The sequence below is a fragment of the Mobula hypostoma genome, chromosome 24 (assembly GCF_963921235.1).
Source record: "Mobula hypostoma chromosome 24, sMobHyp1.1, whole genome shotgun sequence".
In the NCBI taxonomy this organism is placed as follows: Eukaryota; Metazoa; Chordata; class Chondrichthyes; order Myliobatiformes; family Myliobatidae; genus Mobula; species Mobula hypostoma.
The window spans coordinates 44,510,544-44,534,463 of record NC_086120.1 but is presented as its reverse complement, the minus strand read 5'-3'; the positions used below and the strand labels follow the sequence as shown (position 1 = coordinate 44,534,463).

General features: G+C 40.8%; 2 protein-coding genes across 4 annotated transcripts in view; one reads left to right on the top strand and one right to left on the bottom strand.

The window, feature by feature from the left end:
* The window catches only part of sf3a2 (splicing factor 3a, subunit 2), a 30,783-nt gene extending 30,713 nt beyond the window's left edge, over window positions 1-70 (bottom strand). Inside the window, exon 1 of the mRNA XM_063032120.1 lies at window positions 4-70. The gene's annotated coding sequence lies outside the window, so the exon portion shown is untranslated. The remainder of the gene's footprint in view (window positions 1-3) is intronic.
* Window positions 71-111: 41 nt separating this feature from the next.
* On the top strand, window positions 112-22,688 carry plekhj1 (pleckstrin homology domain containing, family J member 1). 3 transcript variants are annotated; one of them, XM_063032123.1, is made up of 7 exons: window positions 112-381; window positions 6,157-6,224; window positions 7,581-7,647; window positions 19,391-19,481; window positions 20,319-20,382; window positions 21,731-21,801; window positions 22,357-22,686. In XM_063032123.1, exons 1-6 carry the CDS (start codon window positions 288-290, stop codon window positions 21,785-21,787), a joined length of 441 nt encoding a protein of 146 aa, XP_062888193.1. In that variant the 5' UTR covers window positions 112-287; the 3' UTR covers window positions 21,788-21,801; window positions 22,357-22,686. The 3 variants fall into 3 exon arrangements, with proteins under 3 accessions (XP_062888193.1, XP_062888192.1, XP_062888194.1); XM_063032122.1 differs by having other exon boundaries at window positions 115-381; window positions 21,731-21,819; window positions 22,357-22,683; XM_063032124.1 differs by lacking the exon at window positions 112-381 and adding an exon at window positions 431-750 and having other exon boundaries at window positions 21,731-21,819; window positions 22,357-22,688.
* Window positions 22,689-23,920: the final 1,232 nt, after the last annotated feature.

Genomic DNA, 23,920 nt, shown 5'->3' with positions numbered 1-23,920 from the left:
TACCTCAGGCGGCGCGGCCTCGCTGCACAGAGCGGAAGAAGGTCAAACCGACCGGAAGTGGGGCTTGTCCCCTCCTTCAACAACTTTATTAACAACAGTGATCGCTTGACATAAGGGTGGGGAGTGAATGTGAGTCGGTTGTGTGGGACAACGCCGGTGGTGTAAAGTTCCACATGTTTGTCTTTAAAATAGACGTGAGGTTTGGTTTAACATGTTTAAGAATTGTCTGAGGTTTTCTGTTGACCGCCTCTCAGAAATAGTCTAGTGCGGAGAAGGTACCGGCTACCATGAGGTACAACGTGAGGGAATTGTTGTGTCTGTCCAAGCAACCGGCCGAGAAGGCGGCTGAGCTCACCATGAGGGGCCCGAAGCGCGGCGGCGGTAAGTTTGCAATGAATAACATAACTTCTTCCAGTCCAGTGAAACGAGAGGTGAGTTACTGTGGCTGAGGGGTGATATGGGCTAACCGATAGAGCTCATGTTCCAGCTATTATAAGCCTCTGTTAAGCTTCACATGAAGTATTGTGTGCAGTTCTGGTCACCTCATTACAGGAACGATTCGGAGATTTTGGTCCACGTAACAAGATTTCTCAGACAAAACTAGCTCGTCTTTTGTTGCTCCTGAACATCTCTTTATCAACGATGGCCATAAGTTCACTTGAACTTGAAAGGACATTGGGGACGACTGAACAATGGTGCGCTCCCTCGGATACGGGAACGATGAGATGTTTGTGTTCAAGTCTGTGGAGTGTGAGTAAAACTTACAACCTTTCGATGCAGACCATAAGGCACAGTAAGGTCAACTGTAGTGTACGGTTATAGTGTATTGCTTCAGTGAAGGACACGTCTTGAGAAAACGTTGGCAAATAGTTCTGCAGCGTTGCCAGTCATATGTGGATACCAATCAACCCTGGAGTGTAGGAGAATGAGGGGAGATTTGATAGAAGCATACAACATTATGAGGGGTAGGGTAAGTGCAAGCAGGCTTTTTCCCTGAGGTTGGGTAATATTAGAACTAGAGGTCATGGGTTCAAAGTGCAAAGTAATTTTTTTATTATCAAAGTACATATATGTCCCCATATACAACACTGAGATACATTTTCTTGTGGGCATACTTAACAAATCTATAGAATAATAACTGAAATATGAGAAGATCTGCAGATGCTGGAAATCCAAAGCAACCTACACAAACTGCTGGAGGAACTTATCAGTCCCGATGAAGGGTCTCAGCCCGAAACGTCAACTGTTTACTCTTTTCCATTGACGCTTTGTTCTTCCAGCATTTTGAGAGTCAAGTTAAAACGAGTCAGTGAAAGACTGCCTATCTAGGGTTTTCATCCAGAGCGCAGAAGACAAATAAATAATAAAGAAACGATAATAGATAAGCAATAAATATATAGAAGGTGAGATGAAGAGTCCAAGGGTGAAAGGTGAAAGGTGAAATGTTTAAGGGGAACATAAGTTGGAACTTCTCTCAGAGGTTGGTGAGAGTGTGGAACGAGCTGCCAGTGGAAGTGGTGGCTGCAGGTTTGATTTCAGCATTGAGGAGAAATTTGGATAAGTGCCTTCGTTGCTGCCCTAAACACCAGTGGTGTAACAGGCAGTAAATAAGTACATGGATGGAGTGCTATGGTTCGGGTGCAGGTCGATGGGACCAGACAGAATAATAGTTTGCACGGACTAGATGGGCCGAAGAGCCTGCCAATGCTGTAGTGTTCTATACAGATCATTTCAAAACGTGAGTTGTACAAAGGAAAAAATCTAAATCAATTTTATTCTTCGGTCATTCATTATCTTGCATAATGTCAAATTTGTTTTGCAGCAACAGTACAGTGCAAGACAAGATTACAATAAATTACATAATGGTGCCAAAAAAGAATAATGGGGTGGTCATGGAATAGCAGTATCAGAAACAAAATGCAGATTAGTGTTACAAATATAGTGTTTTATATATACAGTACTGTGCAAAAGTCTTATGCACATATAGCTAGGGTGCCTTTGAACAGTACTAAATTTGTCAACGTGGAGCAGTGAGTTTGTAAATCTGGTAGGAGCAAAGGATGCTGGGAATAGTGAGGGTGGAAGCCGGGGAGTGGGGTGGGACAGGAGGCAAGAGGAGGAGTACCAGGGTTTTGGGGGGTGGGGCGGATACAGACACACCCAGCCCCGAGACACCAGGCGAGGTCATTTGATTCCAAACAATTGGTTTATTGATCATTACAGAATGTCTCTCTGGTGCTTCCCACTCCCTTCCCTCTTCCTTCCCCTTTTCTCAACCATGATTCCCCTCTCCCTGCCCCCTTCCCACTCTCAGTCCACAATAGAGACCCATAACCAAATCAGGTTTATCACTCACTTATGTCATGAAATTTGTTTTTTGTTCTGTGTGTCTCTCTCCCTGTCACTGTCATTAAAGCAGATGTGCGGATAATTTTTTTTTACACAGATTGGTTAGTGCCTGAAATGGGCTGCTAGTGGTAGTGGTGGAAGCAGATATGATGGTGATTTTTAGAGGCTCCTACAATTGAGTAGGAGTATCGTTGTGGGGAGTGCGGAGGTTCATAAGCAACTGTATGCTGGAACATGGAGCAGCACAAAAGTTGCTGCAGGTATTGTAGATGCTGGCTAACTCACGGAGTACCTCCAGCATCTTCCCTATTGCATGTGAATAGAGGGATATGTGTCATGTACAGAAAGAAGACATTTCATTTAATTTGGCAGTGTGCTTCACACAGACATGTGCTGAAGGACCCATTCCTGTGCAAAACTATGCTGTTCAATGTTCTATGAACAAAGCCGGGGAACGCAGGGACCTGAGCTTGTCATTGAGTTAGATGCAGATACAGGCCCTCCAGCCTGACTAGTCTGTGCAGATCAGGTGCCTTCCCGAGCTGCATGTAAATCCCTGAGCATGAGCAGACAAGTTGAGAGAGCTGTTAGTAGGCTTTATGAGTTCCATCGCTTGAGGGATGTACAAAAGTGAGGAAAGTTGTGTTGAATCTGCATTTGACTAATTGGGTGAAACTGGATTGTTTGCATTCTATTGTGGCTGCCATACTGTAAGAACAATATGAAAGTACAGGAAAGGATGCAGAAAAGATAGGGTAGTGGTTATCACAGTGCTTTTACAGCCCGGGGTGCCGGAGTTCGGAGCTCACCTCCTGCCGTGGTCTATAAGCGGTTTGAAAAGATGGTGTGCCACAGTAGCGTTGCAGTTTGCACAACCCTTTTACATCTCAGGATGTCTGAGTTCAGAGTTCAGAGTTCAATTCTGTGTTCTCCCCTGAACCGTGTGGATTTCCCTTGGGTGCTCTGGGTTCCTCCCACAGTCCAAAGACGTTTCAGTTAAGAGGTTGTTTGGTCATTGTAAATTGTTCTGTGATGAGGCTATTGTTAAATAGGTGGGTTGCTGGGCAGTGCGGCTCGTTGGGACAGAAGGACCTGTTCAGCACCCAACCGACAATTAAATAAAATGAATGTGCTGGCGTAGTTCTAACGAGGAGGGTTTTCAATTGTTATCTAACAAACTCGAATTGTTACCTTTAGAGCAGAGATTTAAGAGATGTACAAAATTATGATTGGTTTAGTGAGGGTAGGGTTGGATTGGATTCTATTATTGCCTCATGAACTGAGATACAGTGGAAAAACTTGTATACTGTTTATACAGATCAGATCATTACACAGTGCATTGAGGTAGAACAATAACAAATCAAAGTAAAGTGTAAGTTACAGAAAAGGATAGACCTTCACTGCTGTCCTAAACACCGGCGGCGCAACGAGCAGTAAGTTCAGAAAGAGTAGAGTAGACTGCAGTGCAGGTAAACACTGTAGTGCAAGACCAAAACTGGGTGGACCGTGAGCTTGAGTTCATCTTATCGTACGAGAGAACTTTAAAATAGTTTGGTAACAGTAGGATAGACGCTGTCCTTGAGCATGGTGGTACATGCTTTCCGGCTTTTGTATCTTCTACCCTGTGCAACGGGAGAAGTGAGAATGTTCGAAGTTGGTGGAATCTTTGATTATACTGTCTGCTTTACTGAGGCAGCAAGATGTGTATAGAAAATCTACGGAGAGGAGGCCGGTTTCTGTGATGTACCGAGCAGTGTCCACAACTCTCTGCGGTTTCTTGTGGTCACGTGCAAAGCTGTTGTCACACCACACGCATCCAGATAGAATGCTTTCTGTGGTACATCAATTTTTATATTAAAAAAATTATTGGTAAGCGACGACAGGGACATACCAAATATTTTGGTGTCCTGAGAAAGTAGAGCTGTTGATGAGGCAGAGGGAAGCTGTAACCATGAGCAAACGCTTCACTGACTGGGAATAAAGATTTAAAATTTTGGATGGACAGTATAAACAGTGCAAGTGAGTTTGAATGAGAAGCTTGGATAGGTACATGGATAATAGAGATACGGAGGGCTGTGGCCTCAGTGCAGGTCCATGGGAGTAGGCCATTTAAATGGTTTTGGCATGGACTAGATGGGCCAAAGGGCCTGTTTCTGTGCTGTGCTTTTCTATGACTCTACAAAGGAGTTGTTGTTATTGTGCAGAGAACGGGTACCATTCTGAAATCCTTGGGGCTAGTAGGGATCAAATCCCTCAGTTAATGGTTGGGAACCCCTGCCTTAAAAGAAGTTTGATACAGGATTGAGAGAATCATTTGTCGGGTATTGAAGCAACAACTTAAGAATTTGCTGGAGAGTGTTGGTCTGGGTGTAACCTGCAATAAAAAATTTCAGCGTTCAACAATTGTAAAGAATTATATAAAATAAAAGCAGATATTAAAGTATAGATATGGAATAAATGTACATAAATACATAAATACCAGCATATATTTACAATGTAAACAACATTATACAACAGTGGTTTGAAGTGTTTACAGTGCAGCACAGTGACAGAGGTAATAGATAAATAGGGTGGTTGATCAGATTAACTGCCTGGCCATTTAGTAACTGAGAAGAAAGAAATAATATTACAGTTTGACCTTTCTTTGGAAGGATTATACTGTAACCAGTGTCTGTTAATGCAGCACTTAAGGTTGACAGCTGGTGAATGTAGTGTAAATTGTTTTATTCTTGTCACATGCACTGAGGTAGAGTGAAAAGCTACGCCCATTTAGATCATTTTATTACTACACTGCATTGAGGTAGTACAAGGAAAAGCAGTAACAGAATGCAGAATCGATGGTCACAGTCACTGAGAAAATGCAACACAGACACTAAAGTGCAAGACCAAAACGAGGTCAAGAATTTATCTTGTATTAAAGTCTGTCCTGTAGTCTTAAACAGCTGGTTAGAAGCTGGACTTCAGCCTGGTGGTACATGTTTCAGACTTTTGTATCTCCTGCCCAATGGGAAAGGAAAAAGAGTGTCCAGAATGGCTGTGGTCTTTGATTTAGTTAGCTGGGGGTCTATCAAGGAAACAATAAACATCAACAGAGTCCATAGAGGTGAGGCTGGTTTCCATGTCACGTTGAACAACGTCCACAACTCCCTGCAGTTTCTTGTCACGGGCAGAACAGTTGCCCAAGGCAGCACAGTGCAAGAGTTGTCTCAAACCTTCATACTTCAAGTTATAATTAGCAATGAACTATACAAACCACTATTTGAGCGTGGAACTAACTCTCAGGGCTTTTGTTACCTATCTCAAATTACTCCTTTGCTGGGCCACTTTAGTGGACAGTGATGTGAAAGAACAGTTTGGAGTCACGCATGAGATCAGCAAATGTTGTTCCTGTTGCGTATGTGCAGAGCAAGGACAACAACAGAGTAGTAGAATTAAAATTTTTTTACTGAATCGTGTTAACCACTCTGCACCCTGGGCAGCTTCCAGTGCAGGGGTTACAATCTGAGCCCGTCAAAGCAGAACAAGCTCACTCGAAAGCCAAAGCAAAAAGAGGGAGCCCTCTGCATGTAGGAGTCCCAATCAATTCACCACACGATTGATCGGTGCATGCGCCCTTGTCCCATTCTCACAATTGATCTGTTACGGTTCAATACCCTGAAGGGTATTATTGATCTAGCTGGTTGTTTGATGAACTGGCCAAGAATTGAGCATGTCTCAAAGTTCAAAGTAAATTTACTATTAAAGTACATGTATGCCACCCTGAGATTCATTTCCTTGCTGGTAATATTTGCATGTTCCTTTATTCAGTTGCAAAATGTCGACTGGTGAAGCTAGTTGTCAACTTCCTTTTTTACTTCAGAATTGATGAGGAGGAGGTAAGACTGCATTAAAGTTTAATTACTTCGCAGATTACGTGTCACAGTTTTATTGATGACTTCATAACATGTCAGAAAGCCTCGAGCAATTTCATCGTAAATGTTTTGCTGCCTGTTAACACTTACCCCTTGCGTGATAGCACTCAGTCAGCTTTATTGTATTCCTCTTTCCGAATAATGATGCCTTTGAGATTTTTCATGATTACACACAGTAGCCACTTTATTAGCTACCTCCAGTACCTAATAAATTGGCCACTGAGTGTATGTTCGTGGTCTGCTGATGTAGCCCATCCACTTCATGGTTCAATGCATTGTGTGTTCAGAGATGCTCTTCTGCACACCACTGTTGTAATGAATGTGTGGTTATTTGAGTTACTTGTACTTTCCTGTCAGTGTGAACCTGTCTGGCCATTCTCCTCTGACCTCTCTCACTAACGAGGCATTTTCACCCACAGAACTGCTGCTCTCTGGATGTGTTTTGTTTTGTTTTTTTTTGCACCATTCTCTGTAAACTCTAGAAACTGTTATGCGTGAAAGTCCCCGGAGATAGCAGTTTCTCAAACCAACCAATCTGGCACCAACACTCACTCCATGGTCAAAGTCACTTGGATCACATTTTTCCCTGTTCTATTGTTTGGTCTGAACAACAACTGAACTTCTTGACCATGTCTGCATGCTTTTATGCACTGAGTTGCTGCCACATGATTGGCTGATTAGATATTTGCATTAACGAGGTATGCAGGTGTATCTAATAAAGTGGCCACTGAAGCTGTATATTTTCCAGCTTGCCACTTTTAACCCCATTTTTACGAGATCCCCAGAATACTTCCTAACCTCTGAGGTGTCCTTGCTCTGTTACTGTCAACCCTCTGTGCTATTACAGGTTCTCATCACATCAATCCACATGCTCCTAGCAGTTCTTCAGTGGCATAACATCAGTCTTGAGAGCACAAAATATTCAAGGTACATTACAGGCAGCCAAAAAACAAAGAAACCCAATAGAACCCATTTTAAAAAACAGAAAAGACCGTCATACACCCAATTATATCTACTTCCTAACATTTCGAACATGCAACAGTCTGGTGATATTTAGCTGGATATAAAGCAATTTATGTATTGTTTCTGTTAAGAGAGGATCAAAAGAAAATGGTTTATTGACAATTTTCTTGCTCGTTCTACAGTATAATTTAGACTAAACTTTCAGGAATATTTAATCTTGATATTTAATTGTTGTTTAAAAAATTCATTTGTCAGCTGATTTTGGCAACTGAATGTTAGTGGGAATATTGTCAAAGAATGACTTTTGGAAACTGTAATAAGAAATGATTTAATATTCTGATCTTGTCTATTTACCAGCCTGTCGGTGCCTTGTTACTTGAGCAGTGCAGAATCCAAAAGGAAGATGACACTGGCTTCTCACTAGGTAATGAGTTTTACCTCTTGGTACTTCCTAGTCTTGTTAATAACTGGAAGATGGACTTGGATAATTATTAAATTCTGTTTTGAACTGTGATGCATGTTGGGATTTTTGCTGAATACAAGTCACAACACCAAAACAAAATATTGAACGGAACTAGTCTGTGCTGGCATTTATGTTCCTCCTGTCTTCCTCTACCTAACTCCAGCAGCCCAATGGTCTCTGCCTTTCTCCTCGTTAGCACACCTCTATGTTGTCTGTCTAAACTTTACCTTGTGACAGTACGTTCCACTGTTCTCAGATAAATAACAAATTATTTCTTGCATTTTAAGTGTGGTCACGTCAGTTCTAAACTCATCTGTTATTGTAAGTACCCAATCTGTTTCCTAATCCATTATTGAAGGGACATAGAGTCATAGAACTGTACGGCACAGAAACAGACCATTTAGCCCACCTGGTCCGTGCTGAACTGTTAATCTGTCTCATCCCGTGGACCGTAGCCTTCCACACACCTCACAGACATATACCTATCCAAATTTCTCTTAAATGTTTGAATTGAACCTGTATCCACCACTTCCACTGGCTATATTATACCACATCCTAAACCTGAAGAATATTTGTGGTTCCTTAGTGCTTTTTATATGCTTGTAGATTATTTATTTTCTTTTTTGTATTTTTAATTGTCATGTTTTCTACTACTATTCATAAGCTATCCCCGCTCTCCATTTTTCTCATCGGCATTTATATAACACAAGAAAAGGGTCAGAAATACATCGTTCAGGCAGTGTCTGTGGTGAGAGAAACAGAACTGATGACTTGGAAAAGAGAGAAAAGAAATGTTTAAAATTGCAGGGAGTGGAGAGGGCTGGAGCAAACTGAGGAATGTCTTCGACAGACTGGAGACCATGGTTGTTCAGCAGACACACAATACAGTTGATGTCATTTACCGAATAGCTATTGAGAGGATTAATAATTGTTAATCTGTGGAGGAATATATGAGGAGGGTAGAGAGAAAAATGTGCTGATACTGTGAGATTCAGAGTGTTACAGTTAGAAATCTGAAATAAGAGAGAATGCTATCGCATCTCCCCCCTCTGGGTCCCCACCTGCTTCCCTTTATTCCATGGTCTACTGTCCTTTTCTGTCAGGATGCACCTTATTCAGCTCTTTGTCTCCACCTCCCTACCTGCTTACCCTCTCACCTGGATTAACCCATTACCCACCATCTTCTGCTCCTGCCCCTCCTTTCTTTCCAGTGCTGAGGAAGGGTCTCTGCTCTAAACAGCAACTGTCCATTTCTCTATTGTTGCTGCCTGACCCTGACCTGCTGCGTTTTCCCAACATTTTGACATACCGCTCCAGATTTCCAGCATCTGCAGAATCTCTTGTCTCCAGAATGCTAGAAATACTAAACAGATCAGGCAGTATTGGTAAGGAGAAGAAAACAGAATGAATGCTGTAATCTAACACTGTTCTGCATCTCATAATGACAGCATTTAGTTCACTCTGTGCTGACAACATTCATCTCCCTCGTTTTGCATTCCTTCAGACAGATCGCGTATAACATATCCAGGTATTCATCACCCTCCTTCAAATGGTAGCAATGGGGGACAAAGAAATAGCAGATGAACTTAATGAGTACATTGCATCAGTCTTCACTGTGAAAGACACTAGCAGTGTGCCAGAGGTCCGTGAGTGTCGGGGAGCAGGAGTGAGTGCCATTACCATTACAAAGGAAGAAGTGCTAGGCAAACTGAAAGGTCTTAAGGTGGATAACTCATTTGGACTAGAATGGACTATATCCCAGAATCCTGAGAAAGGTTGCTGAAGAGATAACGGATGCATTGGCCATAATTTATCAAGAATCAATTGATTCCGGCATGGTTCTGGAGGACTAGAAAATTGCAAATGTCACTCTACTCTTTAAGAATGGAGGAAGGCAAAAGAATGGAAATTATAGACCAGTCAGCCTAACCTCAGTGGTTGGGAAAGTGTTGGAGTCTCTGATTAAGAATGAGGTTTCAGGGTACTTGGAAGCTAGTAATAAAATAAGTCAAAGTCAGCATGGTTTTTGTAAAGGGAAATCTTGCCCGACAAACCTGTTAGTTCTTCGAGGAAGTAACCAACAGGATGAACAAAGGAGAGGCAGTGGATGTCATTTACTTGGATTTTCAGAACACGTTTGATAAGGTGCCACACATGAGGCTGCTTAACAAGATAAAATTCTATGGTGTTACAGGAAAACTGCTGGCAAGGACAGAGGAATGGCAGTGAGTGGGAATAAAGGGGGCCTTTTCTGGTTGGCTGCCAGTGACTAGTGGTGTTCCTCAGGGGTCAGTATTGGGATCGCTACTTTTCACATTGTTTGTCAGTGATTTAGATAATGGAATTAATAGCTTTGTGGCAAAGTTTGCAGATGATACGAAGAAAGGTGGAGGGGTAGGTAGTGCTGAGGAAGCAATGCGATTCCGAAGGACAGACAAATTGGAAGAATGGGCAAATAAGTGGCAGATGGAATACAGTGTTGGGAAAGTATGATAATGCAATTTGGTAAAAGGAACAAAAGTGCAGACTATTATCTAAATGGGGAGAAAGTTCAAACATCAGAGCTGCAAAGGGACTTGGAAGTCCTCGTGCAAGACTCCCAGAAAGTTAATTTGCAGGTTGACTCTGTGGTAAAGAAGGCAAATGCAAAGTTGGCTTTTATTTCGAGGGGAATAGAATATAAAAACAGGGAGATGATGCTGAGGCTTTATAAGACACTAATCAGGCCACACTTTGCCAACAGTTTTGGGTCCTATATCTCACAAAGGATTATTGTCATTGGAGAGAGTTCAGAGAAGGTTCGTAAGGATGATTCTGGGAATGAAGGGGTTAATATACGAGGACCGTTAGGTAGTTATGGCCTGTACTCCCTGGAATTTAGAAGAATGCAGGGGGATCTCATTGAAACCCACTGAATGAATAAAGGACTAGATAAGCTGAATGTAGAGAGGATGTTTCCTACGGCAGGGAGGGGGGGTGCCCAGAACTAGAGGGCACAGCATCAAAATTGAGGGGCAACCCTTTAGAACAGAGGTAAGGAGGCATTGTTTTAGCCAGAGTAGTGAATCTGTGGAATACTCTGCCACAGACTGCAGTGGAGGTTTAAAGCAAAAATTGATAGTTTCCTGATTGTTCAGGGCATCAAAGGCTATGGTGAGAAGGCAGCTGTATAGGGTTGAACGGAATGGGATCCGGGATTAGCCATAATGGAATGGTGGAGCAGACTCAATGAGCTGAATGGCCTAATTCTGCTCTCATGTCTTATTGCATTAACTGTATTAGTGTCAGCTGGACAGCCGTGATCCACACATTCGCACAGACATGCTCTCTGCTTTGTAGTGCCCTTTTTACACCTTTGACCTTTTCAGTACTAGAAAACTGAGAAACAATAACCTGAAAATATTAACTGTTTCTTTCTCCACAGATACTGTACTATGAAATTTCTCTTTTTATTTCAGTTTTCTAATATCTGCAACTTTTTGTTTTTCAGTTAATGTCCATATTATGACCATTAAAGCAAAGATTTTTATTTATTTTATTGAGAACAGTGCAGAGTAGGCCTTCCAGCCCTTTGATCCACACCACCAGCAATCCCCCAGTCACGGAATGATTTACATTGACTGATTAACCTACCAGCCGGTACATCTTGGGACTGTGGGAGGAAACACGTGGTCACAGGGAGTACGTACAAACCCCTTACAAGCAACGGCGGAAATTGAATCCGAGTCACCTGTACCGTAAAGCATTATGCTAGCCAGTACACTACCGTGCCAACAATTCTTGCAGGCGACCGGAAATGCTTACTTTTCTTTCTACTTTATTGTTTCAATACATTTTAACTTTAATTTTCAAGTACTATTTTAGAACGCATGATTAAAATGCATTACTCTGATGTTTGTCATGCCTTTATTGTTCTCTGTTTATTATCATAGTTTGTACTACTTTGTGATCACTATTGCCCATGTTCCTCTTGCTCTCTAGTGTTTACGGCTTACTGGGAACTAGTAGGGAATCATTCCTTGCTGGGCATTTTGCTTGGAGATTCTATACATATAGTAGGATCTCCATCCCCTATTTCCCATTTCCTACTACTAACCACTTTCAAAGTTCAAACTAAAATTTATTGTCAGAGTACATACATGTCTCCACATTCAACGCCGAGATTCTTTTTCTGCAGCATACTTAGCAAATCTATAGAACAGTAACTGTAAACAGGATCGATAGACACCAAGCTGTACAAATGCAGATAAAATAAATAGCAATAAAATGAGGGGACAGGCCCGGAGTCACCCCATAGTGCCCGGAACCTCCAAGTGTTGCAAACTAATCCCTCGAACATGAAGTCTAACAGGAGGCGGATCAAATGGCCTGCAGCTAACATGACTTCACTGTGGAAGCAGTTTGATGACGATGTTAACCAAATTCTGGAGGCAATGGCGAAGGGAGGGGTTGATGGGAAGCTGCAAGCCATGACAACAATTATTGTTAGTATCGCAGCTGAACTGTTACAGGACTGGTCAGCAACTGTCAGCAGGCTGGATGGAGAGTGAGATGTCTCCCAGTGGAGTTGGTTGTAGGGGATTCATAGCCCGTTCTTTAGTTAAAGCCTTCAGCATTTTGGGCATCGAGGAAGAGGAGAGCCATCCGCAGTACCACCGATGTGGCAGAGAGGGCCTCAAGATGGCTGTGGCTCAAAAGAGGGGAGCCATGGAGTCATAAGTAGCTAGCCACCTGGACACAAACTAGGGTCTGATCAGCCCCGGCTGGGTCACCTTGAGGAGGTTGTATGATGTTGAAAGACGCAAAACACCTGATGATTCCAGGAACATCTCTGAAGATGTGTCCAGAAGCATCAATAGATGTATGTACACAGCGTGAAATAAGATAAAAGAACAGCAATCATTTCTTCATAGTTTTGTTTTAATTTATTTCCATATTTTATATTCAGAATAATGAGTGAACTTACAAAAATTTTTTTTTGATAAGGTTCCTCACAAGAGATTATAGAACAAAATTAGTGCATGGGAATGGGGATTGGTTAATGGTTAGAAAACCAAGGTTGTAACAAATTGGGGGCCCTGGGGAATGGCTGCTATGGTCCCAGTTGTTCATGATCTGCACTGGTAATCAGAATGAGGGCAACAGCTAAAACATGTCCAAGACCACAAGACTTTGGAGCAGACTTGGGTCATTCAGCCCATCGAGTCTTCTCTGCTGTTCCAGCATGGCTGATTCATTATCTCTCCTAACTCCACTCTCCTGTCTTCTCCCCAAACCTTTGATGCCCTGATTAGTCAAGAACCAATCAACCCCTGCCTTAAATACATCCAATAACATGGCCTGCACTGCCTTATGTGGCAAAAAAAATCCATGGATTCACCATCCTCTAACTAAAGAAATTTTTACTCATTTATGGTCCAAATCAGGGATTCGCAACCTTTTTTCTGCTGTGGACCAATACAATTCAGCAAGGACCCCAGGCTGGGAACCCTGTTATAAATGGACATCCCTCAATTCTGAGGCTGTGCCCTCTGATCCTAGACTCCCCCACTATAGGAAACATCCTCTCAACATCTACTCTCTCCAGACCTTTCAATATTCAATAGGTTTCAATTAGATCCTCTCATTCTTCTAAACTCCAGCGAGTATTAGGCCCACAGCAAGTTAGCTGATACTATGTTGGTGGTAGGTGGGTTGTGAAGAAAATGCGGGAAAGCTTCTTGGGGGAATATTGCAGAGTTAAGTGAAAGAGTGAGGACAAGGTAGATGTGGAAAATCTGTCATCATCTGTTTTGTCAAAAGAAGACAAAGGTGGAGTTTCATTTCATAAACACAAAGTCTGCAGATAGTGGAAATCCAAAGCAACGCAGACACAATGCTGGGGGAACTCAGCAGGTCAGGCAGAACCTATGGAAAAGAGTAAACAGTTAACGTTTGGGGCTGAGACCCTTCATCAGGACTATGAAGAAGGTGGAGTTTTTTGTTAAATAGCGCGAGTTTGAAAGTTGTTGGTGTTGGAGCGGCTTGGCTGTCCTTGTACAGGAATCATCAAGTTCACATCAGGTAATTAGTCAAGATAAGGTATGTTGGTCTTTGGTACCTTGACTAGCCTTAAGTCTGACAGGTTTACCAGTTTGCAGTCGCAACCAATCAATGGAATATTAACAAAGCTCTGAAATTATTGGTTCTTCTGCCGTACATCATAACCAGGCTCAGCCTCTAGGTGATTTCCCCCCCACAAAAATTTCTACTTCTCAAACAAAATGAAAACTGTCAAAAAGCATCATCTCTCCCCACTCAGGTATTTTGATAGTAAAATATTGACTATCCCACTAACAATCTGGGGTTTGTCATGTTAAGAGACTTACGCAAATAAGGCTTTATCTACTTTGCAATCCCCGCCCTTAAGGTGATATTGGGAGTAAATAAATAGTATTTGCAGCCAGTTCTGGAATGTATCCTCTGTGATAGCAAAGGGTTTGCTGTACAAGAGTAAAGGTATGACTGTAATTATGCTCAGTGGCCACTTACTAGGCACACCTATACACCTCATTAATGCAAATAATTTAATCAGTCAATCATGTGCAGCAACTCAATGCATAAAAGCATGCGGACATGGTCAAGAGGTTCAGTTGTTGTTCAGACCAAACATCAGAATGGGGAAGAAATATGATCTAAATAATTGTTGGTGCCAGACGGGGTGTTTTGAGTGTCTTAGAAACTGCTGATCTCCTGAGATTTTTACGCACAACAATTTACAGAGAATGATGCGATAAACAAAAAGTCCAGTGAGTGGCAGTTCTGTGGATGAAAATGCCTTGTTGATGAGCGAGGTCAGGAGAATGGCCAGATTGCTTCAAGCTGATAGGAAGGCAACAGTAACTCAGATAGCCAAGTGTTGCAGTGGTGTCAGGAAAAGCATCTCTGAACACACAACACATTGAAACTTAAAGTGGAGGACCTACAACAGGAGACCACACATATACTGTGTACTCAGTGGCCACTTTATAAGTACCTAATAAAGTGGCTACTGACAGTATGTGCAACACTAGTGAGATCTGGAATATCTGTACAGATCATGTCTGCCTAACTTAGGAAGGCTGCACTTCTGATAAGTGCAGTGAAAGTTCACCAAATGGGTTCCTGAGAATGAAGGAGGAATGGTGAAGGTGTCTCCTGTCAGTGGAGATTAAGAAGACTGGACCAATGTTCTTTGAAATTTAGAAGAGTGGTCATTGATCTCATAGAAATATACAGACATCTTTATTTTGCCTGGCCTGTTATCTGGAGTCTGAGACCACAGTCTAAGGCCAAGTGTCTCAACAGTCAGGGCAGATGGGAAGAAGTTTCATAAGAGTCAGAGAACAGTGTGGTATGGCACAGCAGCAGGCCCTTGGGCCCATCTAGTCTATACCAAACTCTTATTCTGCCTTGTCCCATACAAGAGTAAAGATTAGCTTTATTTGTCCATTGAACACTGAAACACAGTGAAATGCATCGTCTGTGTTGACCCTGAGCTTTTTGAGTTCACCATCCAAGGACACTGACGATTCAATCACCGTGTATTTAAGATGGAGATGATGCATTTGTTTTTGGTATGAGGAATATGGGATAAGTGCAGGAAAGTGCTGCTAAAGGGAACACCATGATCTCATTGAATGGTACAGCAGGTCTGAAGGGCTGAATGGCCTTCTCTCATGTACCTTTAATTTCTCTGCCTTCCTTGTGCTTCTTGGGTGGCCTGTTACCTACCTTTATACATGTGATTGATCATTTAATAACCTTGTGCCTTCTGTTTGTCTTGTGACACCTGCATATTTTATCTCATTTTTATAAATGTGTCATACCTGTGGTGTTTAATTACCTGTGCAGAGTTTTGTTTTTTCTCGCTAGCTATCCCTATCTGATGTGTTTGCTATTATGACCCACACGTCTACCTCCATTTCAGAACCTGATGCTGTATTGTCTTTAGATACAGAATGAGTGGCACAACAGCATAGTGGTTAGCATAATGCATTAAAGTACAGGCGACCCGGTTTCATTTCCTGCTGATGCCTTCAAGTTCTCCTCATGACCATATGGGTTTCCTCTGGGTGCTCTGGTTTCCTCCCACAATCCAAGGACCTACCAGTTGGTAGGTTATTTGGTCATTGTAAATTGTCCTGTGATTAGGCTCTGATTAAATCAGGGCAGCGTGGCATGAAGGGCCTATTTCATGCTGTATCTCAATAAATAAGTAAAAAGAATGATCATTAATTTTCCTTTGATTTTGTTTTATTGTCATTATGATTGGTTATTGGAAGGTTTTTCCACCCGAGCGACTCCTGTCAGTGTCGGCACCATCCAGCCAAGTATCCCTGCTTTCTTTATTTCAGAGTTCAAAGTACATTTATTATCAAAGTATACCATAATCAACCTTGAGATTCATCTTGCAGGCAGAACCAAAACAGAAACACAATAGAATCCATGAAAAAACCCACACAACAAAGACTCCAATGTGTGGAAAAAAGCAAATTGTGCAAACAATTTTTTTTTAAAAAAGTAAACATGTAAAAGACAGAGCATGAACCGCAGAGTCCCTGAAAGTGAGTCCACGGCCATGAAGCCTGTTCAGTGCTGAGGCGAGAGAAGCTGGATCAGGAGCCCGATGGCTGCAGGCCACAGCCGCTGAGTCAGTTTAATGCTGAGGCAAGTGAAACCTCACGGATCTGAACACCAGTTCATCCTTCATCCTCAGCCTCGGTGACTTAATCTTTTTAATCCAGCTCGGCACATAAATCAGCACAATGAGCCTGCACTCCCAATTATACTTATGTGACCAATTAACCTACTAACCCATACGTCTTTGGAATGTGGGAAGAAAGCCACATGGGCAAAGAGAGATCATAGAAATTTCTTACATATAGTGCTGGGAGCTGAACCTGTGTGCTGGCACTGTAATAGGGTTTTGCTAACTGCTATGCCACCATGCCACCCCACTGTACAGAGCAACTTTCCAGGAATATTTACTTAATACCCAACATCTTTTCCATTTCCCACACTAACTGCTTTCTGTGGCTTTAGAGGAGATTGAATTTTTGTAGTGGTGACTGTGGTAGCTAATGGACAATTGTGCATAAACACAGTGCAAACTGATTTTACACTGAATTTGTAGTCTATAAAGAAATTACTTCTTCATTTGCTAATATGAATCTGTAATTGTGTCCCAACCATATCTTCCTAACAAAAAAAGCCTTTTTTGAGGGGGAAAAAGAATCATAAGAATTATTGTAGAGTTGAGAAAGTGTTTTGTTTCTCAAGAGGAGGTGACAGTGGGGGCAGAAACTGCCATCATTCTAAAAATGTTCATTTTCTTTTTGGTTGTCCTTGTGTTGATAAGTTATCATTTCAACTGCCATCTGTTTTCAAGAAGTATGATTATGTACAAAAAGAATGCACAGAACTTCTGTACAAATGCTAACGTTCAAGGCTACATTTTCTTTCTTGCACCAGTGCTGAAGCACTCTGTGCTAATGTGGTTTCTGTGATTTTTTTTTTTAAATAACCTGAAATTAATGTTATCAAAAAACTTATTTATGGAAAGTACACTAAAAAGAGCTGGCTATCTGGTATTAAACTTATGATGTTACAACTTTCTTGTTAACAACTTTGGGAAATTAACTCCAAATTTATACTTTGTCAAATAATAGTGCATGATGCACACAATGGTCACTTTATTGGTTACTTCCTGCACATAATGAAGTGGCCACTGTATGTATGTTCGTGATCTTCTGCCGCTGTGGCCCATCCATTTCAAGGTTTGACGTGTTATGCATTCAGACATGCTCTTCTGCACACCAATGTTATCCGGCTATTCTCCTCTGACCTGTCATTAACAAGGTGTTTTTTGCCCACAGAAATGCCACTGACTGGTTGATTTTTGTTTCTTGCACCACTCTCTGTAAACTCTAGAGACTGTTGTGCATGAAAATCCCAGGAGATCAGTTTCTAAGGTACTCAAAAAGCCCCATAAGGAGTTTTGCATTCTTGCTATCATCGTGAGAGTTTCATCCAGGTGCTCTGGTTTCCTCCCAAGTTACAAAGACGTACTGGTTAAGTGAGTTGCAGGCTTGCTTTGTTGGTGCCAGAAGTATGGTGACACCTGCAGGCTGCCCCCAGCACAATCCTCGGACTGTGTTTGTCGTTTAAAATTTCACTACATGTTTCAATCTACATATGACAAAGCTAATCTTTTATCTTTTTGTGCTAAAGGAACTTAAATAGGACAAGACAGTAGGTGAAGGGTCTAAACCCAAAATGGTGAATTAACTCAACGGACCAGGCAGCACTTAAGGATTTATTTCAGCTGTCTTGTGCCTTATTTAAAAAAAAAATTGGATTTGTTGTCCACATATGCATTTTGGAAATACACTTTTGAAGCGAAGAAGTCAATAACTTTGCATGTGAAGTCTTATTGCTTGGAAGAAGATCAATCTTGTCTCGGGTTGACCTTTGTAACACACACAAAATGCTGGAGTAACTCAGCAAGTCAGGCACCACCTATGGAAAGGAATAAGGATTTGACATTTTGGGCCAAGACCCTTCATCAGAACTACTGGATTGAAATGTGGACTCTTTTTTTCCATTTCATAGATGTTGCCTGACCTGATGGGTTCCAACAGCATTTTGTGTGTGTTGCTCTGGATTTCCAGTATCTGCAGAATCTCTTGAGTTTATGCTGAACTTAAGATGTTTTCTGTTTTTCCTTAATCCCAAGAGAAATTCAAGCCTTAGCTGGTCGGGTATGAGCTTCAACTTGCATATCAAATAGTCAAAGGAAGTAGCATTTTTGAGCACTGTAGAATGTGCATGTTAATCCTTTACTGCTAAGGGTTTACATCAACAGCGAGTTTAATTTTCCTTTTAATATAAAAGTCATCCAGTTGTGTGTTATGTAATGTGTAGCTCATGTTTGACATGTTCCCTTTGTACAGTTGTCAGCAGCATTGAGACCCTGCTGAGGATGAACCACAGATTTAAAAAAAAAAGAAAATGTAGCCAACTTTTTTTCAATCCTGTGGCAATTTTCCTTCACCATTATAACTGGGTCTTGATGGGGGGAAAAGATGGGCACATGGGGAAAAAGAAGATGGTTATAATAGACAGCAGTACACTCAGAGGCAGGAATAGTCAGTTTGGTAAACCAGTATCCATCGTTAAGGATCCCTGTCACCCAGAACATGCCCTCTTCTCATTGCTACCATCACTGAGGAAGTACAGGATCCTGATGACACACACTTAACATTTTAGAAAAGGGTTCTTCCCCTTCACTATCAGATTCCTGAATGGCTCAGAACACCACCTTACTATTTTTGCTCTCTATTTGCACTATTTAATTTGGTTTTATAGTGATATAGTATAAATTTTTTGTACTTCATAGTTTTGTTTTTATGTATTGAATTGTACTGCTGCAGAACAACAAATTTCATGACATATAACACTGATATTAAGCCTGATTCTGATTCTGACCTGGTATTTCCAGCTAACTGAGTATAACTAACTGATTAAGACAAATGAATTGAGAAGAAAATCTTAATGTCATAGTGATTTTTTTTTTCCTTTTGTGGTTTTAATATATTTGTGCTGAGTTGTTGACTATAGCCAAAGAAACAGCATATTTTAACTTGCTTCCACTATAGTTATTTTTTTTATTATTTGATTGAAGTATTTGTGGATGAGCCGGAAAGAAAATATTCATTTACATGTGAAACTAAAGATGAATGTGAGGAGTGGATTGAAGCTTTGACGAAAGCTAGGTATGTAAACACTGTCATTATCTGTTTGCCATCTCCTTTTACAGAAGTCTTTATAGCATTGAACAGTTATGTAACCTACAGAAGCTTTCATTAAAATAACCCAGGGGTTTATTTGATGAAAGGATTCTGTACACAGATTCTAAAACCATTTTGTGTTTGAAGAAGCTAGGTCAATTTAAATTAGGTGGTACTACTTCCAACAACTGTGGAATTGATCCAGGTTAAAGATCCTGAATTTAACCAACTAGGCAAATTTTGTGGTTGCATCTCTGATCAACAATGTTTAGCTGGAGTTTACTGTAATGGATATTGACGAGGAAGCATTTGAGGAGGTTGGAAGGTTCCTGAAACAAAGTTTCAGTGGTTTAAAAAACCACTGTATTTGTTCTTTCTTGCCTATCGTTTCCCCTGATGCCCCTCCTCTTTCCCTTTCTCGCATGGTCCACTCTCTGCTCTTATCAGATTTCTTATTCTTCAGCCCCTAACCTTTTTCCCCCTTATCACCTCTCTACTTACTTCATTCCTGCTCTCCCCCCACCTGGTCTCACTGATCACCTGCCAGCTTGTCTTCCTTCCCACCCACCCCCCACCTTGTTATTTTGGCTTCTTCCTTCCATTCCAGTCCTGATGAAGGGTCTCGGCCCAAATCATCGACTGCTTATTCATTTCCGTAGATGCTACCTGACCTGCTGATTTCCTCCAGCATTTTGTGTGTTACTCTGGATCTCCAGCATCTGCAGAATCTCTTGTTTTTGTAATTTATTATACAGAATTAAAATTGGACGTGTTTGAATATTTTAACGTCCATATACATTAATCATTGTTTTTGTTCCACAGCTACGAGTACATGCGGCAAAGTTTAATATTTTACCGAAATGAAATTCAAAAAATAACTGGAAAAGTGAGTTTATAAAATATGGTTTGTTACTAATCTGCTGAAATTATAGCACTGGATATTACAGTGCACGGTATCCGTAACCTTTATTCTAAATGATTTTTACTATCCCCTTAACCCGGGAAATCCAGGATTTAACTACTCACAATTCTACAGGCTCAATGCAGTCCAGGTCTTTGCTCAGCAATCACAACTAGACTACAAACCCGTTGGCACTTAAATTTCTGGTGGTTTGATTAAAATTTGGAAATTTGGTGAAGGTTCTTAGTTAGTGACTTTTACATTAGAACAGTAACAGTGGGATTTTGAAGATGTTCATGGTATAGAGTAACTATTTGACCTATGTTGTTTGAATGGTTAGACCATAAGACATAGGAGCAGAATTAGGCATTCGGCTCATTGAGTCTGCTCCTTATCCATGGCTGATTTATTTTCCCCCCTCAACACCACTTTCCTGCCTTTTCCACATAACCTTTGACTCCCTTACTAATCAAGAATCTATCAACCTCTACTTTAAATATACCCAATGACTTGGCCTTCATGCATGACTCATGCGTTCATTTGGATTTGAGACTAAATGGGCACCAAGACAGCATAGTGGTTAGCATGCTGCTATTACAGTTTGGGCGTTCTGAAGTTCAATTCTGGCACTGTCAGTACAACATTTGTACATTCTTCTCATGAATCATATGGGTTACCTCCTATAGTCCAGATGTACCAGTTAGTAGGGTAATTGGTCATTGTATATTGTCCTGTGATTAGGCTAGGTTTGTCACTGGGCCGGAAGGATCTGTTCTGCACAGCATCTCTAAAATAAAAATATGGACTGTAGTTTCTGATTTGAACTAAATTATTCTTGATCTTCATACAAAATGTTATCACATTGTGGCCACTGTTTCTTAAAGACTCTAATGATCAGGTGTATTTGATGGTGTTATCACACAAGAGGCAACAGGGAGGTCAGAAAGTGATTGAGTAGATTTCAGAGAACAGCATCAAGTTTGGCTTAGTATTTGCCTTAACTGTAACGACTTGGCTTAAGAATGACTTATGGATAAAGGCTCAGGATGTCTGTAGTTCTGTAGCTCAATGTCCAGATTGGTGGTGGGGGGGGGGGGGGGGGAGGTAGTCTGTTTTGGAAGAAGTCACTTAAGCACAAACTCTAGAAATAATTCAATAGACACCATTGATTAAACAAAGTACAGTTTGAAACTGATGCACTCTGGACTAAATATCCTGCTGTTTTCCTGTTAGTATGTAGAATGTAGAATATTCTTTGCAGATTTCTCTGTAGTGAAGCACTGTTAGGTGACTGATCCTCATTTTTGGAGTAATACCTGTTCCTCTACCACAGGATCCACTGGAACAGTATGGAATTTCAGAAGAAATAAGATTTCAAACCAGATCGTAGAAACTGTTGAAAAGGTGCAGTGATTTCTGATGGTAACTATGGATTTTTATCAGCTTTTCAGTTTGTCAACTTCAAATATTGAAACAATCCAGAAAGTGATACATAAGCACAGTTACTACACTCTGATACAGTATCTGATTGTTTGGCAATCCTAATGTTTCAGCATCTGGCTCATTCCTCATCCTTGCTATATACAAACCCCTGTGGGTCAGCTGTGTGTGGGACTGGGGCCACAATGGGGGGGAGGGGGGTAGGTTTGCAGCTGGAGTATGGCTAGCAGAACAACTGGAGTTCAGCATGGGCCAAAGTACAGACTTTCAGCTTAGACATATCTAAATTCATCAGGGTCCTGTTTTTCCCACTCCCTTTAAACTTGCTAGATTCACTGGAGAATTTGAACTATAAATGGCTTAGCAACCGGGTATTAATAACATCTGCTAACACCACTAAAGTTCTGAGTACCAGTTTGAGTTTTGCTCTAGTTACTTGTTCCAAAATTTAAGTTCTTGACTACTCAATTGCTGAGCAAGGGCCCAAAATTCACCCGATTTTACTTTTTCTTTTTTTAGATTCTGTTGGACCTGCTACATTGACCAACTTTATCGGGGTTTTCCTCTTTCTGACGTTCCTAGGTTATTTTTAGTAGAAGTGAACTCGTGCATGTAAGGATGGGGTAGTGGAGAGAAAGGGTTGGTGTCTGAGTGATTATAATAGTCATTCACTGTAAATGATTTGAATTGGGTATATTTATATTTTGTACTAGCTTTTTTGTGATGTTTGCATGTAGATACTTTGGGATTTCCTGGATGTAGCTTGCAGTATCTAATAGACTGTAACTGTGAACTTCAAGTATTTCTGTTGGTTGGAATAAAACATTAATGATGGAACTATTACATTGTGATTAGTTATAAAATTAGGAAAAATAATTGAGAATGCTGGGGCTGCTACATACTGGATCTTGAATAGTTATTTTAGGCTGATGGGTCTCTGCTTTACACCTGATTCACCTGTCAGATCTATTTCTAAATTTATGTATATTAAATTTATTAAACCTATTGTTCATTTCCAATGAACTGAAATTAATAGTGTAAAAAAAAATCAACTTTCATTGTGGAGTATAAATAAGTTTTGAGAATAAAAACAATACTAGAAACCATAAACACCATTCAAGAAATGTGTAGTGGGATTAATTCAGAGGGTTTGTTGGGTGGTGCAGCTCAAAGGGCCAGAAGAGCCTATTCTGTGCCGTATCTCAATAATTAAATAAAAATACTCCTAAGTATCCACAGCCAATTGGATCTTTCACAGTGATTCAGTTAAAATAATTGCAAAGTAAATTAATGGAAAATAAAACTAAGTTAGAAATTGGAGAATCAGACTGATTTAATATCAGTGACATAGGTCATGAAATTTGTTTTGTGGCAGCTGTACAGTGCAATGCATAAGTACTATAAATTACAAATGTGTTAAACATTAAATAAGTAATGCAAAAAGAGCAAAAGTAGCAAGGTAGAGTATATGGGTTCATTGAGAAATCTGACAGTAGAGGGGGAGAAGCTGTAGGAGTGTAATGGTATTTTCTCACTTATTTCACATATGTAAAGCAAAATAGTTCAATAAGAATTTGTCTGCACCCATCTTGTTTCTTGTCCCTTTGTCATTACCCTATCAAACCTCACTTTTAATGCATTGCTCCCCTTGCCATTTCATTTTCTCAAGCTGTGCAAACATGACATCTTTTCCACCCTGACCAGATAGATTTTCTAATCTTCTGGCTCCTACAGTTGACAGAAGAAATCTGGTTGCACAGCCAAAAAACCCACAGCAACTCTCATGTCAGGAGTACAGTGATAATTAGGTAGAAGCATTGTCAACAGTGATAGCAGCATCTGCTTTGCCTGCAGCTACAGCAAAATGCTTACATAACTGAAATAGAAAATATTCAGTTTTGGGAATGATTAACTTGTGCTGTTTAAGCTTTTTTTTTAATGAGTGGTTTTTCTTTTGACCCACTGCAGTGGTAATGGTTGCAGAAGTCATCTTGGTGGGGGTGGGGGGGGTAAACTTATTTACATCTTATACTGAAAATGTCAATGTAAACCTAACCAAATCCAGAAAATCCCTCACTGTTAC

Bases quoted from the DNA above. Each gene is read 5' to 3' on its own strand.
- plekhj1 (XM_063032123.1), top strand. From the start codon at position 288: ATGAGGTACAACGTGAGGGAATTGTTGTGTCTGTCCAAGCAACCGGCC. The intron at 6,225-7,580 runs GTAAGACTGCAT...TCTATTTACCAG, and splicing joins TCAGAATTGATGAGGAGGAG to CCTGTCGGTGCCTTGTTACT. The intron at 20,383-21,730 runs GTGAGTTTATAA...CCTCTACCACAG, and splicing joins TTCAAAAAATAACTGGAAAA to GATCCACTGGAACAGTATGG.